Raw genomic sequence first — 11,347 nt, forward strand, 5'->3', positions numbered from 1 at the left:
GTCAATGAAAGGTCAAACACACAAAGCGTATTGTCAGCAAGCAGCTTACCCGTCAATGAAACAAACAAAACATCTGAGAGAAAAGCTTCTTTATTAGCTCTACACATTTGTACAATTTTTTTTACACCATGTACAAAATTAAAAGGACTTTCAAAATGTATCAAATGCTCAAAGCCGTTTGTCAAAAGGTTTAAATCACAAAGTAAAAGTCTTTGGGACCAAATGTCGCTGCGGATACAAAAGGAAAATCTATCTTCACATTTTTCTCCTGGTGTTTTAAAAAAAAAAAAAAAAAAGGATCTGCAGTTGTAACGGAGTGAAATGTCCTGTAGCAACAAAACTGCAGCCAGGTGTGCAAATGAACAGAAACACTGCTGTTAGCTTTTAGCATCCAAAAGTCTCACTTCAAACCCATCTTTATGAACACATCACGAGGAACGAAATTTGGCTCAATCACCCTTAAAGTAGATTAAACATCATGTGAGTCTGAACAGAAAGTGAGGAACATGTTACGCCGAGGTATGGAGATGATCTGTCGACTGTTTCTTCTTTTTTTACAGCCACAAAAACAGGATCCGATGTATGAAATCAGTGCTTGCTGCATGTGTGTGACCAGTGTCAGGTGAAAGGCTTCTCGTGTGTTACAAATGGAAGTGCTGTGTCGTACTTTAGCAAAGTAAACCACTTTATCCCTTCTTCTCTAAAAATAAAACAACTTACGTAAAAACTTTCAACTCAAGAATCCCCCTCTCGAAAACACGGCTGATAAATCTAAAAACCTCTTCACCCCCGCTGAGGAATCTGAACTTTCAAACAACGACACACAAGATTGGAAACAGACGGGTGTGCTATGAAGCAGGATCAACAAAGATGAATAAAACCTGTCAGAAAAAAAAACATTCAAAGTTCCCCTCTCGTGTTACAGTCAGGAAAAACATCTCAGAACTATCTTCAGATTATTTTAATCTTACTGCTCAGCTTTAAACCAACACCATGGCGTTTTCTGTATTTTGGAGCAGTTAACTTAAAGTGACAGTCCACCCTGTGAATCCACCTCTGGAAAAGTAAACACAGACATAACTTAAAGACATTAACGAGTCAGAGAAGTGATACTGGTTAAACTTCCAGAGTCTGCAGGAGGAGTGTGCTGATCTCTACCCAGGCATGAGCAGAGCCTGGGCTTTGTTGACAGGTAGCATGGACTCAGGGTGGCACGGTCCGAGTTGTACAGGAGGAAACACTCCAAGACGAGAGTTCAGACTTGGTTCAAGAAGGCTGTGGGAGAGCCAGGGTGCGTGACGCTGATGGTTATCACGAGTGAGGAGCGTTGAGGAGTTTCCACACTGAAGAGGAGGGAGGGAACAGAGGAATGACGCAGCCGACCAGGTTTGAGGAGCTTCCATGTCAGGATGTGTGTGACCCAACGAGGCGAGGAGAGACCCCCAGAGACAGAATATGGACGTCTGAGAGGAAGCAGACGGGGGACTATCTGTCTGATCCTGGCTGGGAGGAAACGCAGTGGGCCGGTTCAGACTCTTGTTAGCCAGAACGCAGCACGGCGTGCGTTTGACCGCAGAAGCAGCGTCTGAGTTCAGGGTGGCGTGAATGTGGGGTGTGCTGATCTCAAGTGGAGGTGGAAGCAGAGGATGGCCGCCGCTTCTGGAGAGGCTGAGTTGATGAAGCACGGCGCTGGTGGCGATAAGACCGGCTACACTGGTCAGGTAGACGAGGCCGAGCATCAAGGAAACCTGGGAAAAAAAACACCACAGGTGTTGGTTTCTTGTTCTTCTTTGACACAGAGAATCAGAGAACCTCCTCAGCTCACCTTGGTAAAGTGCTGGTAGATAAACACGAGAGATTGACTCCATGCTGATTGCTCCAGAAGCACACAGAGGTCGGTGTAGGTGAACCATCCGCGTTTCATCCCCTGTCGCTCTGCGATGCTGAGGAAACAGAGTCAGAAATTCACCTGATTAACTTCAAAACTGGGTCAAAGTCTGTGTTCGTGCTTCTGTTTGTCACAAACGCTACTCATGTTTCACTGCACAGGATAAGCAGTGATAGAAATGCTAACCACTGACCTGGTTTCCAGCTGATTGAGAATATCAAAGAAGTCATTTGGCTCCGTGAAGAGGCTCCACTCCTGTAAAAATACAAAACACAAGTTTAAACAAACAACTGAAGCAAACACACAAGCAGGTATTTACACATATAGACACAAATACTTACAATGGCATTCAGGAAGTTCATCTCCAAGTTGTTGATGGTTTTGACATCCAGCTTCCCGGCTGCTCCCCACTCATCGTTGAACACCTCCTCCTCCTCGCCTTCATCGTAGAGGTACTTGCTTGCAACCATCTGTTAACAAAGTGAGGCAACGGTGTGTTTGAGAGCGGTAGAAAATAACACTGACATATTTAGAGACACCTCTGAACCCAGCTCACATACCATGGAGATCAGGAAGAGGTCAGAGGACGAGATCTTCTGTAGGTATTCAGGGTTTCTGTGTCGGAGCCTTTCTATGTAAACTAGAGCAAGCATCATGGCACAGGGGGAGATGCAAGCCTCTCTGTGGGGGCAAAAAAGAATTTAGTTTAGGATGTATTAATGACAGGTGTGTTCGGTTTAGATCCTTTAAGAAGACATCATGGTTACAAACCTTGAAACGTGAGCAGCATACTTCTTCTGCAGCTTTCGGATGGGGCTAGGGGCAGACTTCTGGAAGATTTCAACAGCAATATCTGAAATGACACAAAGAGAACAGCAAGTCAGAGGAGTGAGTCACACCTGTTGACATGTGAACAAGTTAACCTGGATCAGTGTAACTCACCTGTAACAGGGCAGGAGAGGGCGTCCAGAGAAACATCTTTGTCCAGGCCATAATACAGTCGCTTTCTCACTCGTTCAGTCAACTTCTGGTGTCCAGGTAGAAACTGTAAACAAAACAACAGAATCCTTAAGAGATAACTTTTAAAGCAGCTAGTTCTTCTCAAAACACACATTATAAAAGGGTATCTCATAATAAAGATTGTAATATTTTAGTAAAATACAATTTGATTTTTTTTTTTTTATGGATGTTTATTAAGTTAAATATTTTATTAAATGCACTGCAGTACATTTATGTGATCGTAAACAAACACATGGGATTTGTTATGCTAGCATATCTGGCCTCTGTGCGCCAATACACGTCTGTAATGGCAGATATTAAATGTATAACAATATTTTTTTTGTTTATTTGTTTACATTCCCACAATTTATTATGCTTAATATGATATTCTTAGTACAGCAGGTATTACGCATTTATTTGCTACCATGATGGTTGACGTTAGCCTAGCTATTGCTCGGGCCCTGAACGGAGTGCTATATTAGATTAAAACAGCCAAACACTCGTCAACGAACCTCTGGAGTCAGCTCTGTATTATAGTTTTAAATCTAATTTTATTTTTTAAACATATAATTATTTGCTATTTAATGAGAAAACGTCTGTCTTAGCTCAGCAGCTAGCTAAACCCCTCTGTCAGCACATTCAGAAAGGAACACAACGTTCAGCTAGCCGAATGACGTCACCGTCTGCTCCTCGCGCTAACGCGGCTAACGTTAGCTTTAGCACTTTGTTGACCTACAGCTGAAAAAAAACGTACCGTGAACTCCTGAAAGTCCGAGAACTGAAACGTCCTTTCGTTAAATAACGCGTCGAAATCCATTTTCACTGTAAATCAAACATCGGTCGGCTGAATGTTGAGAAGACGACTGTTTGGCCTGGCTCCCGCCCGCCTGTCACGTTAGCTCAGCTCGGCTCGGCTAACACACCCTGACCGGGAGCAGTCAGAGGACTGGAGCTCCCAGCTGTTCACACACACACACACAGGGCAGAGGAGAGGGGAGGGGCCGACTGTTACACAACAGTAGTAAACTGCCTTTGGCTCTTTGGCTATATGATACTTTTATTTTTATCTTACTCATGGAGCTGTTTCAGAGTCAGGATAGTGTTTTCAACTTATGCAAGGGGGTGCAAACTTATGAGCACAGCTGCATGTTATCCCCTTAAGTGTTGTTGTTGTGTTTTATGCATTAAAACTAGAAAATATGAGCATGCATAAGCCTGTTTGCATTAAAATCGAACCATAAAGACCCAATAAATTTATCACCAACACAGATCACTCCATGCCAAGTTTAGTTCAGATAAATCTCTAATATTTTACAGACTGAGACATGTGCAAAGATAAAAAACAAAACCTTTATTCTCATAAGAACACAACAAAACAGGATATTTACAAATGTAATATTATGACTCACATTTTAGTGAGGTAGAAATGCAAAATCAACAATGGCTAATTCATGATTATATGGCTCTGTTTATCAGTATTATGTTGACGATGATGATGGCTACCTTTTCATGGCACATACATTCAAACTACTGCAAACAAACAGATTGTAAAACTTAAATAAGAAACATCCTGACTAGAACTGCTTTAAATGTCACAAATTCTGTATTTATTACCTTTCCTACCTTAACTTAGTGATTGTAAATACACTTGTACATAAAAATAGGATTTCTTAAATACAGCAGAGCTCATAAATGACTATAAAATGTAAATTTCCTGAACTAGACAGCATGTAGAGTCACACAACAGCATTCAGGCTGTGATTAGAGTTATTTTCCTTTACCTTTAGCTCTTTAACTCTCCCTTAAGCATCTTTAAATAATTTAAATTTACAAGTTTCAAGCATGAAGTTGATTCAGCAGAAGTGCTTTTTAAAAATCATAAAACCTGGCCCAGACGAAGGCATCTCTTGGACTCACCCATTGCACTTAATAAATGTTAAAAAATAAATAACCCTGTCTTCTTTCTGAGTTTTTAAGATGATCCACAGACTTTTTAGAGTTTACACTCAGTGGCCGCGGTGGTCTGACGATGTGGACGGCGGCTGCAGTTTCTCAGACTTGCGGTCCTTGGTTTCGGTGTCAGAGGAGTCGGAGTCCTGCGCCTGCTGCTGCTTCAGCCACATGTCTGCGTACAGGCCTCCCTTCAGGAGCAGCTCCTCGTGTCTGCACGATGGAGACGCAGAGTCATTAAGAGCTCAGTGACAAGTAAAGGATGAAGCCAGGGATGCTCACCTTCCTCGCTCTGCAATGCGACCGTCGCTGATGACCAGGATCTGGTCTGCTCCGATGATGGTGGACAACCTGTGAGTGAAGAGACAAAGATGCAAACGCTAAAAGATGGAGTTCTGTTGAAGGATAAACATCATGTTTGTGCGTGTTTTACCTGTGAGCGACTACCACTGTGGTGCGGTTTGCACAGACTTTAGTGAGCGACGCCTGGATGTTGCGCTCTGTCTGTGTGTCCAGCGCAGACGTAGCCTGCACAAACACACCACACGTCACAACTGCAAACAACTTCATAAGACAAGCAACAAGAAAATAAAAAAACAAGATAAAGTTTAGTCGTCTGTGTCACCTCGTCCAGCAGAACGATCTGAGGGGCTTTGAGGATGGTCCTCGCGATGGCCACGCGTTGCTTCTCTCCTCCGCTCAGCTTCAACCCTCTTTCCCCCACTTGTGTGTCATACCCTGCAAAACACAAACACAAGTTTGAAAACGTTTGAAAACTCAGATCCTAGATTTTATTTATTACGAAAAACAACCATCAAACTGCAGGGTTCATGTCTGCGCCACCTTCTGGGAAAGTCATGATTTTGTCGTGGATATCCGCGGCTAACGCAGCCTCCTCCACTTCCTGGTCGTTGGCAGAGATGCGGCCGTAGCGGATGTTTTCCCGGATGGTGTCGTTGAAGAGAACGGTATCCTGAGGCACTACGCCGATGTGAGCTCGCAGGGACGTCTGCTTCACCTGAAAGACGAATAACAACACATCAAAATGTGCTTTTATCAACTGGACGTCCTCAAACTGAATAAATCTTGCTCCAAACTTTTACTTTTGATATATCCTGTCCGTCGATGCTGATGCAGCCTCCCTGGACGTCGTAGAAACGGAAGAGGAGACGAACGATGGTGCTCTTCCCGGAGCCTGACGGACCAACCTTCAGAGATCAACAGGAAAGTTAGGGTGTAAAGTTTTAGCCGATCACAGTCAGAGGTTCCTGTACGAGTCTGAGACTCACCAAGGCGACTGTCTGTCCAGGAAGCACGGTGAAGGAAACATCCTTGAGGATCTCCTTTCTGCAAAAGAGACACAAACTTTTAGCTGAGTCTGGTAAAACAACACATTTTCTTCTTTAAACTCAGGCTTCAAATCTGGAACCAGCTGACCCGTTTGTGTAGCTGAAGTAGACGTTCTCAAACTCCACTTTTCCCAGCTTGTAGAGGAAGTTTCCTGCGTTGACGACGTCCTTCACCTGCAACGGTAAAAAGAGCGTCACAGTCTGAGCAGCATGGGCGTAAAAACTCATCTTTAGGATTTCAAAGACCTCTTCTTCCTCCTCGAAGAGTTTGAACATGCTCTCCATGTCGATGAAGGAGTTCTGGATCATTCTGTGAGGAAGAAAAAACAGTTTTTTAACATCTTAGAGTCGATTCAGACGCATTTGATCTTTGCTCTTCCTCTCCTGACCTGTAGTACGTGCCAAACCAGTTGAGAGGCGTGTAGAGCTGGATGATGTAGGTCCCAAAGAGGACAAAATCTCCAACCTGAGAAAAAAAGAAAAGGTTAACCTCTCATTTTAGGACATCTAGGATCAGTTTGAGGTGAGGTTTTGTGGAGAATAGAGAAAAAATGAACCTGGAACTTTCCCTCCGTCACGAAGTAGGCGCAGAGGAGCGAGCCGGCCAGCAGACCTGATCCGATGATCAGGTTCTGTGTTTGGTTCAGGAAGGCCAGGGACGCCTGGGTCTTCCACTCTGACACCTGAACACAGGAGGAGGACAGAGACATCATGAGCCGGATGATGAGCACGTCTTTGTTTGTCTTCGCTGCGATGCACGTCAGTCGTTTTGACTCACCTGATATTTGAGGATGGCGTCCTCGAAGCGGCTCACTTCATAACTCTCTGCGTTGTAGTATTTCACCTGTTGACAGACACAAAGCGAGAAAGTGAAGGTTCTCAGAGCAGAATCTTCAAAATCAAAAGAAACAAATCACTCACCGTCTCAAAGTTCAGCAGAGAATCCACCGCTTTGGATTTGGCGTTGTTGTCCTGCTGGTTCATGTCTCGCCTGTACTTCGTTCTCCACTCAGTGATGATGATCGTCAGAGCTGCGGGAAGATCAGCGTCATGAGAAATCTTTAAGATAAGTGTTGATTTTATTGTTAAATGCTCCCAGCACTCACTGAGGTAGAGCGTCATGCAGACGAAGATGATGAGGCCGAACCAGGCGTTGAAGTAGGTGATGAAGTAGATGATGGAGATGACGATGTCTGCGATGGTTGGGAAGATGCTGAACACGATGTAGCTGTAGGGAAATGAAGGATTGAGGAGTCAGAGTGTTCAGGAAACGCTCTGAGCTTCTCAAAGCCGGGTCTCACCTCAGCAGGCTGTTGATGGACGAGGTTCCTCGGTCGATGCTCCGCAGCACGTCGCCCGTCTTACGGCCGAGGTGCCAGCGCAGGGAAAGCGAGTGCAGGTGGGCGAAGAGACGCACCTGAACCACGCGGTTGGTGAACTGCTGCACCCTGATCCACAGGAAGGAGCGCATGTTGCTGACAAACCCAGAGGATCCTGGGAAAAGAGAGGGCGATGGTTTAAGATGCAGCTTCTCTAGACGTCAGTGAACGTGAACGTGCTGCTCTCACCTGCTCCGCCGCCCTGGAAGAACTTGAGCAGGACGTAAATACACACCGTGGTGGCCAGAGCGGGCCAGCTGCTGCCGTCAGTCAGTTCGTTCACTGAGAGGAGACAAAGAGAGGTCAAAGAGGGCGGAGCTTCAGCCTGAGGACAGAGGAGGTCGTCTGAGCCACTCACCGATGTTTTTGTAGTAAATGGGCACGAAGACGTTGATGGCTCTCTCGACGCCGAGCAGACACAGACAGAAGAGGACCAGCACCTGGAGGAGGATGTTCTTACGGGGCCACATGTAAGGAACCAGCAGGCGGACTTTCTTCCTGAAGCCCTGCCACGTGGACTGGTTCTCATCCGCTCTGCCAAGAAGACTCTGAGAGGAGGACAAACAGGAAACTGTAAACAATCATGTGATTCTGGGAGCAAAACTCGCTGAAACAGTTTCTGACCTGAGCGCTGTTCTCCACATCCCGCTCATCCTCGTTTATCAGGAGCATGTACGGCCGCCGAGGCAAACCCGGAGCCTTCAGCCCGAGGAAGAAGAGGAGCCCGGTGCAGAGGTAACGCAGCAGCCACAGAGAAAACTGCACCTGAGGGGTCACAGAGCGGGGACACATCAGGATGACACAGCAGTTTGAGGATGGATCAAGTTCAGAGTTTTCCTGTAAAACCTCCAAACTTCAAGTCATGCTGACAGCTACGACTGCTGACTCAGAGTGGGCGGAGCTATGTGTGGTTTGCTTTAAGGATCTGAAAGTCATGAAAGAATGACTCAGCAAAAAAAAGGAAGCTGAAGTGGTGTGAGTCTTTTGAACGCTGGGTGTGTTCGGTGCTTCAACCGTGACTGAACACACACACCTGTAATAAATAAACAAGTGTGGCCTATTTAAACATAATTAACACAGTGAAACATTAACAGAAGAGAGAGTGATAGTGAGGAGAGAGGAGCTGAGGGATCGTCATCCCGCCCAAACGACGTCTAGAGATAACAGACGCGTCTTAAAGTGGGTCAGAAAAACTGAAGTCAAGCTCTGCAGTCAGATTTAGGGGAATAATTTCAGTTTGTGGCGAAATATGATCACATTCAGCAAACACCATGAGCTGAACTAATGCAGATCAGTGAGAAATGAGCATGTTATTGTGTTACAATGAAATAGTGAAGGAATTACTGTGTCATTGAAGGGAAATGTGGAATAAATTAGTGTAAATCTTTTAAAAACCTGCAGGAATTCACAGAGAAAAAGCGCTTTGTTCTGACTGAGAGGGCTTAAACAGGAATGAGATTGGTCTAATGATTTCCTCACCTGCTGCTGAGCGTCCTCCAAACCCCACCACCAGTGAGGACTGTACCAGGACACGAAGGCCAGGTTCTCAGCTGCAAACGCCACGGCCCAGAACAGCAGCAGAGCCGTGCTGTGGCCCCTGGTCCGGTCCATCACCAGGACCCTGAGTCTCTCCGTCCTCAGCAGAGCGATAGCCCAGGCCCAGCCCAGCGCTGAGAAGCAGCCGTACAGAACCACATAACCTGGAAGCTCCCCTCCGCTCCCAGCCCGCCACACCATCCCGCCCAGAAACTGGAGCAGGAGCAGGACGGAGAGGGCCTGCTGGAGGCCGTAGAGTCGGGAGCGGGGGATGAATTTGGGCTCCATTGCTGTCCCATATTTCTGGTAGAAGATGCAGTGCACGGTGCCGAGGAAGAAGGCGATGGTGAGGAGGATGGACGGGACCAGGGTGAAGTAGAAGCAGGGGGAGATGCCTTCATCCACCCAGGTGTGGGAGATGGAGGCGTTGACCTCACAGAAGCTCTGGATAAAAACCATGGCTGCAGAGAAAGACATGCTCTGTCATTTATTTCACTTTTAAAGACAGAGAACAGCTCCAAAAGTTTCAGACCAAACAAAGAAACTCACTTCTTTGTGCAATCAGCAAATCCTCCTGAAAGCAGCTTTTACTAAAATTAGTCCAAACATGTTGGTGCAAGTTGCAAGTGCAGGATCCTTTATACTTTTTTTTTTTGTTTCAGTAAAAATATTTATGTCATAACTTGTAATAAATCTAACCCTCACACAATCTGATGCATTAAGGCTGTGAACTTGAATGGCATTTGATGCTGAGTCATGGTTCACTGAAACATATTAAAAGCTGCTGATTGGAAAATAAAAACCATTAAACCCGGTTAAGAAACATGACTGACACGTGTATTAAGAGGAAAAACAAATTTTCACTATTATGAGCAATTAATAAAGTTTTAACTGCTCCGTGTTATGTTACCTTGAAGAGGTGAAGGGAAAACAAACTGAGGAATTCAACAGAAAAATACCAAAATGCATTTTAAAGGTTAAAGACATAAAAAAGAATCTCTCGGTGGTTTATTTACCTTTATTCCCAGGTGTAGTGTCCCTCAGACGCTCCACTTGTCACCCACAGAGGTTACTCCGCAGCAGCTAACGACTCCACCTAGCTCAAAGCTAATCTGGAGAGCTACAGGCAGCTCAGGCTAAAAGAACAGGTGATAACTCTGAACAAAGGTGAGGATGTGACAGACAGAGCACAGTTTCTGTCATCGCTTCAGTAAACTGCTGCTAATCTTCATACAGCCCATGAATGTTGTCCTTGCGCAGCACGTTAAGCAACCACAATCCATGACTCGGCAATCGACACTTTACACAACAGCGCTCAGCAGCATGGCCTGGGACTCAGCGCCCTCCGGTGGAAGGAAGCAGGAGGTGCAGTGGATATTAGAAGACATTACACTTCTCCACATTGCAAGATGTAAAACACCTGCACTTAACAACTCACTTTAAAAAGTGTTAAAAATGTGTCGATTACTGTGAAAATGCAATAAATTTTTCTTAACTCATTTTCAGCCCTGTGGACAAAAACCTAAAAAATGTGGAGCTTATTTGAGGGATGGTTGCAGCATATATTTTGACCACCAGATAGCAGTATATACTCAGGAATAATTAGATCAACAAAGCATGGAAAAAAAACTCTATGATCAATTAAAAAATGCAGTGTAAATAGAATTATATATTGATAAGTTACACCATAAACCACACAGAGAGGTCAACTTTTCTTATACCCTCAACAGTGGTCTTTAAGAATCCCAAGCACTGACAAGAAATAATAATAATGAGCCACAGAGGTAGACACAGACCTAGCAGCTTCACAAAATAAACCCTGCTCATAGGTATGCTATTAATTAAACTACTGCTCTAACTAACGAAAATTAAAAGATGATAATAATAATAATAGAAAGTCTCTGATTAGTCAGTTAGAGCAGCGTTAACCTACTAATGCTACACTATTGATTAGAACTACTGCGCCAACGCGCGTCTGTGATTGGCTAATGACTGAACCAATCATTAACGGAATTGAGTGACTGCGCCAACGCGCGTCCCTGATTGGTGTATTACAGAACAGCCTATTAATGCTAACGCAGGTCTCTGACTTAATCTCTGAACAGATCCTAGAGTAGCGTTCGCCTATAAATGCTACATTATTAAATGAAGCCACTGCGCCAACGCGAGTCGCTGATTGTTTATTTAGTGAACCAGTTAGCCTGTTAATGCTACGTAATTACCTAAACAGTCAGTAGCGTTAGCCT

The 11,347-nt window shown here is 44.8% G+C and overlaps 2 protein-coding genes across 2 annotated transcripts; both read right to left on the minus strand.

The window, feature by feature from the left end:
* Positions 1-280: 280 nt before the first annotated feature.
* cnppd1 (cyclin Pas1/PHO80 domain containing 1) lies at positions 281-3,851 on the minus strand. Its single transcript, XM_074664200.1, has 8 exons — positions 3,642-3,851; positions 2,831-2,933; positions 2,660-2,741; positions 2,449-2,569; positions 2,230-2,358; positions 2,082-2,143; positions 1,826-1,943; positions 281-1,748 (listed from the first exon to the last, which is right to left on the minus strand). The coding sequence occupies exons 1-8, from the start codon at positions 3,702-3,704 to the stop codon at positions 1,155-1,157; spliced, it is 1,272 nt and encodes a 423-aa protein (XP_074520301.1). The 5' UTR covers positions 3,705-3,851; the 3' UTR covers positions 281-1,154.
* Positions 3,852-4,227: 376 nt separating this feature from the next.
* abcb6a (ATP binding cassette subfamily B member 6 (LAN blood group) a) lies at positions 4,228-10,420 on the minus strand. Its single transcript, XM_074664884.1, has 20 exons — positions 10,118-10,420; positions 9,045-9,562; positions 8,190-8,330; positions 7,924-8,113; positions 7,755-7,847; positions 7,488-7,680; positions 7,293-7,414; positions 7,108-7,217; positions 6,965-7,030; positions 6,744-6,869; positions 6,576-6,652; positions 6,433-6,496; positions 6,275-6,360; positions 6,127-6,184; positions 5,941-6,045; positions 5,681-5,855; positions 5,463-5,575; positions 5,271-5,365; positions 5,120-5,188; positions 4,228-5,050 (listed from the first exon to the last, which is right to left on the minus strand). The coding sequence occupies exons 2-20, from the start codon at positions 9,558-9,560 to the stop codon at positions 4,894-4,896; spliced, it is 2,556 nt and encodes an 851-aa protein (XP_074520985.1). The 5' UTR covers positions 9,561-9,562; positions 10,118-10,420; the 3' UTR covers positions 4,228-4,893.
* Positions 10,421-11,347: the final 927 nt, after the last annotated feature.

The sequence above is a fragment of the Halichoeres trimaculatus genome, unplaced genomic scaffold (assembly GCF_033239565.1).
Source record: "Halichoeres trimaculatus isolate MK-OKI-2021-1 unplaced genomic scaffold, fHalTri1.1 fHalTri1_scaffold_24, whole genome shotgun sequence".
Lineage (NCBI taxonomy): Eukaryota > Metazoa > Chordata > Actinopteri > Labriformes > Labridae > Halichoeres > Halichoeres trimaculatus.

Coding starts and splice junctions, on each gene's coding strand:
- abcb6a (XM_074664884.1), bottom strand. CDS start 9,560: ATGGTTTTTATCCAGAGCTTCTGTGAGGTCAACGCCTCCATCTCCCAC. Junction 7,218..7,292: donor CTGCATGACGCTCTACCTCA/GTGAGTGCTGGG, acceptor ATCTTCCCGCAG/CTCTGACGATCATCATCACT. Junction 5,051..5,119: donor CGCATTGCAGAGCGAGGAAG/GTGAGCATCCCT, acceptor TCCATCGTGCAG/ACACGAGGAGCTGCTCCTGA.
- cnppd1 (XM_074664200.1), bottom strand. CDS start 3,704: ATGGATTTCGACGCGTTATTTAACGAAAGGACGTTTCAGTTCTCGGAC. Junction 2,742..2,830: donor CCTCTCCTGCCCTGTTACAG/GTGAGTTACACT, acceptor GTGTCATTTCAG/ATATTGCTGTTGAAATCTTC. Junction 1,749..1,825: donor TCTACCAGCACTTTACCAAG/GTGAGCTGAGGA, acceptor TTTTTTTCCCAG/GTTTCCTTGATGCTCGGCCT.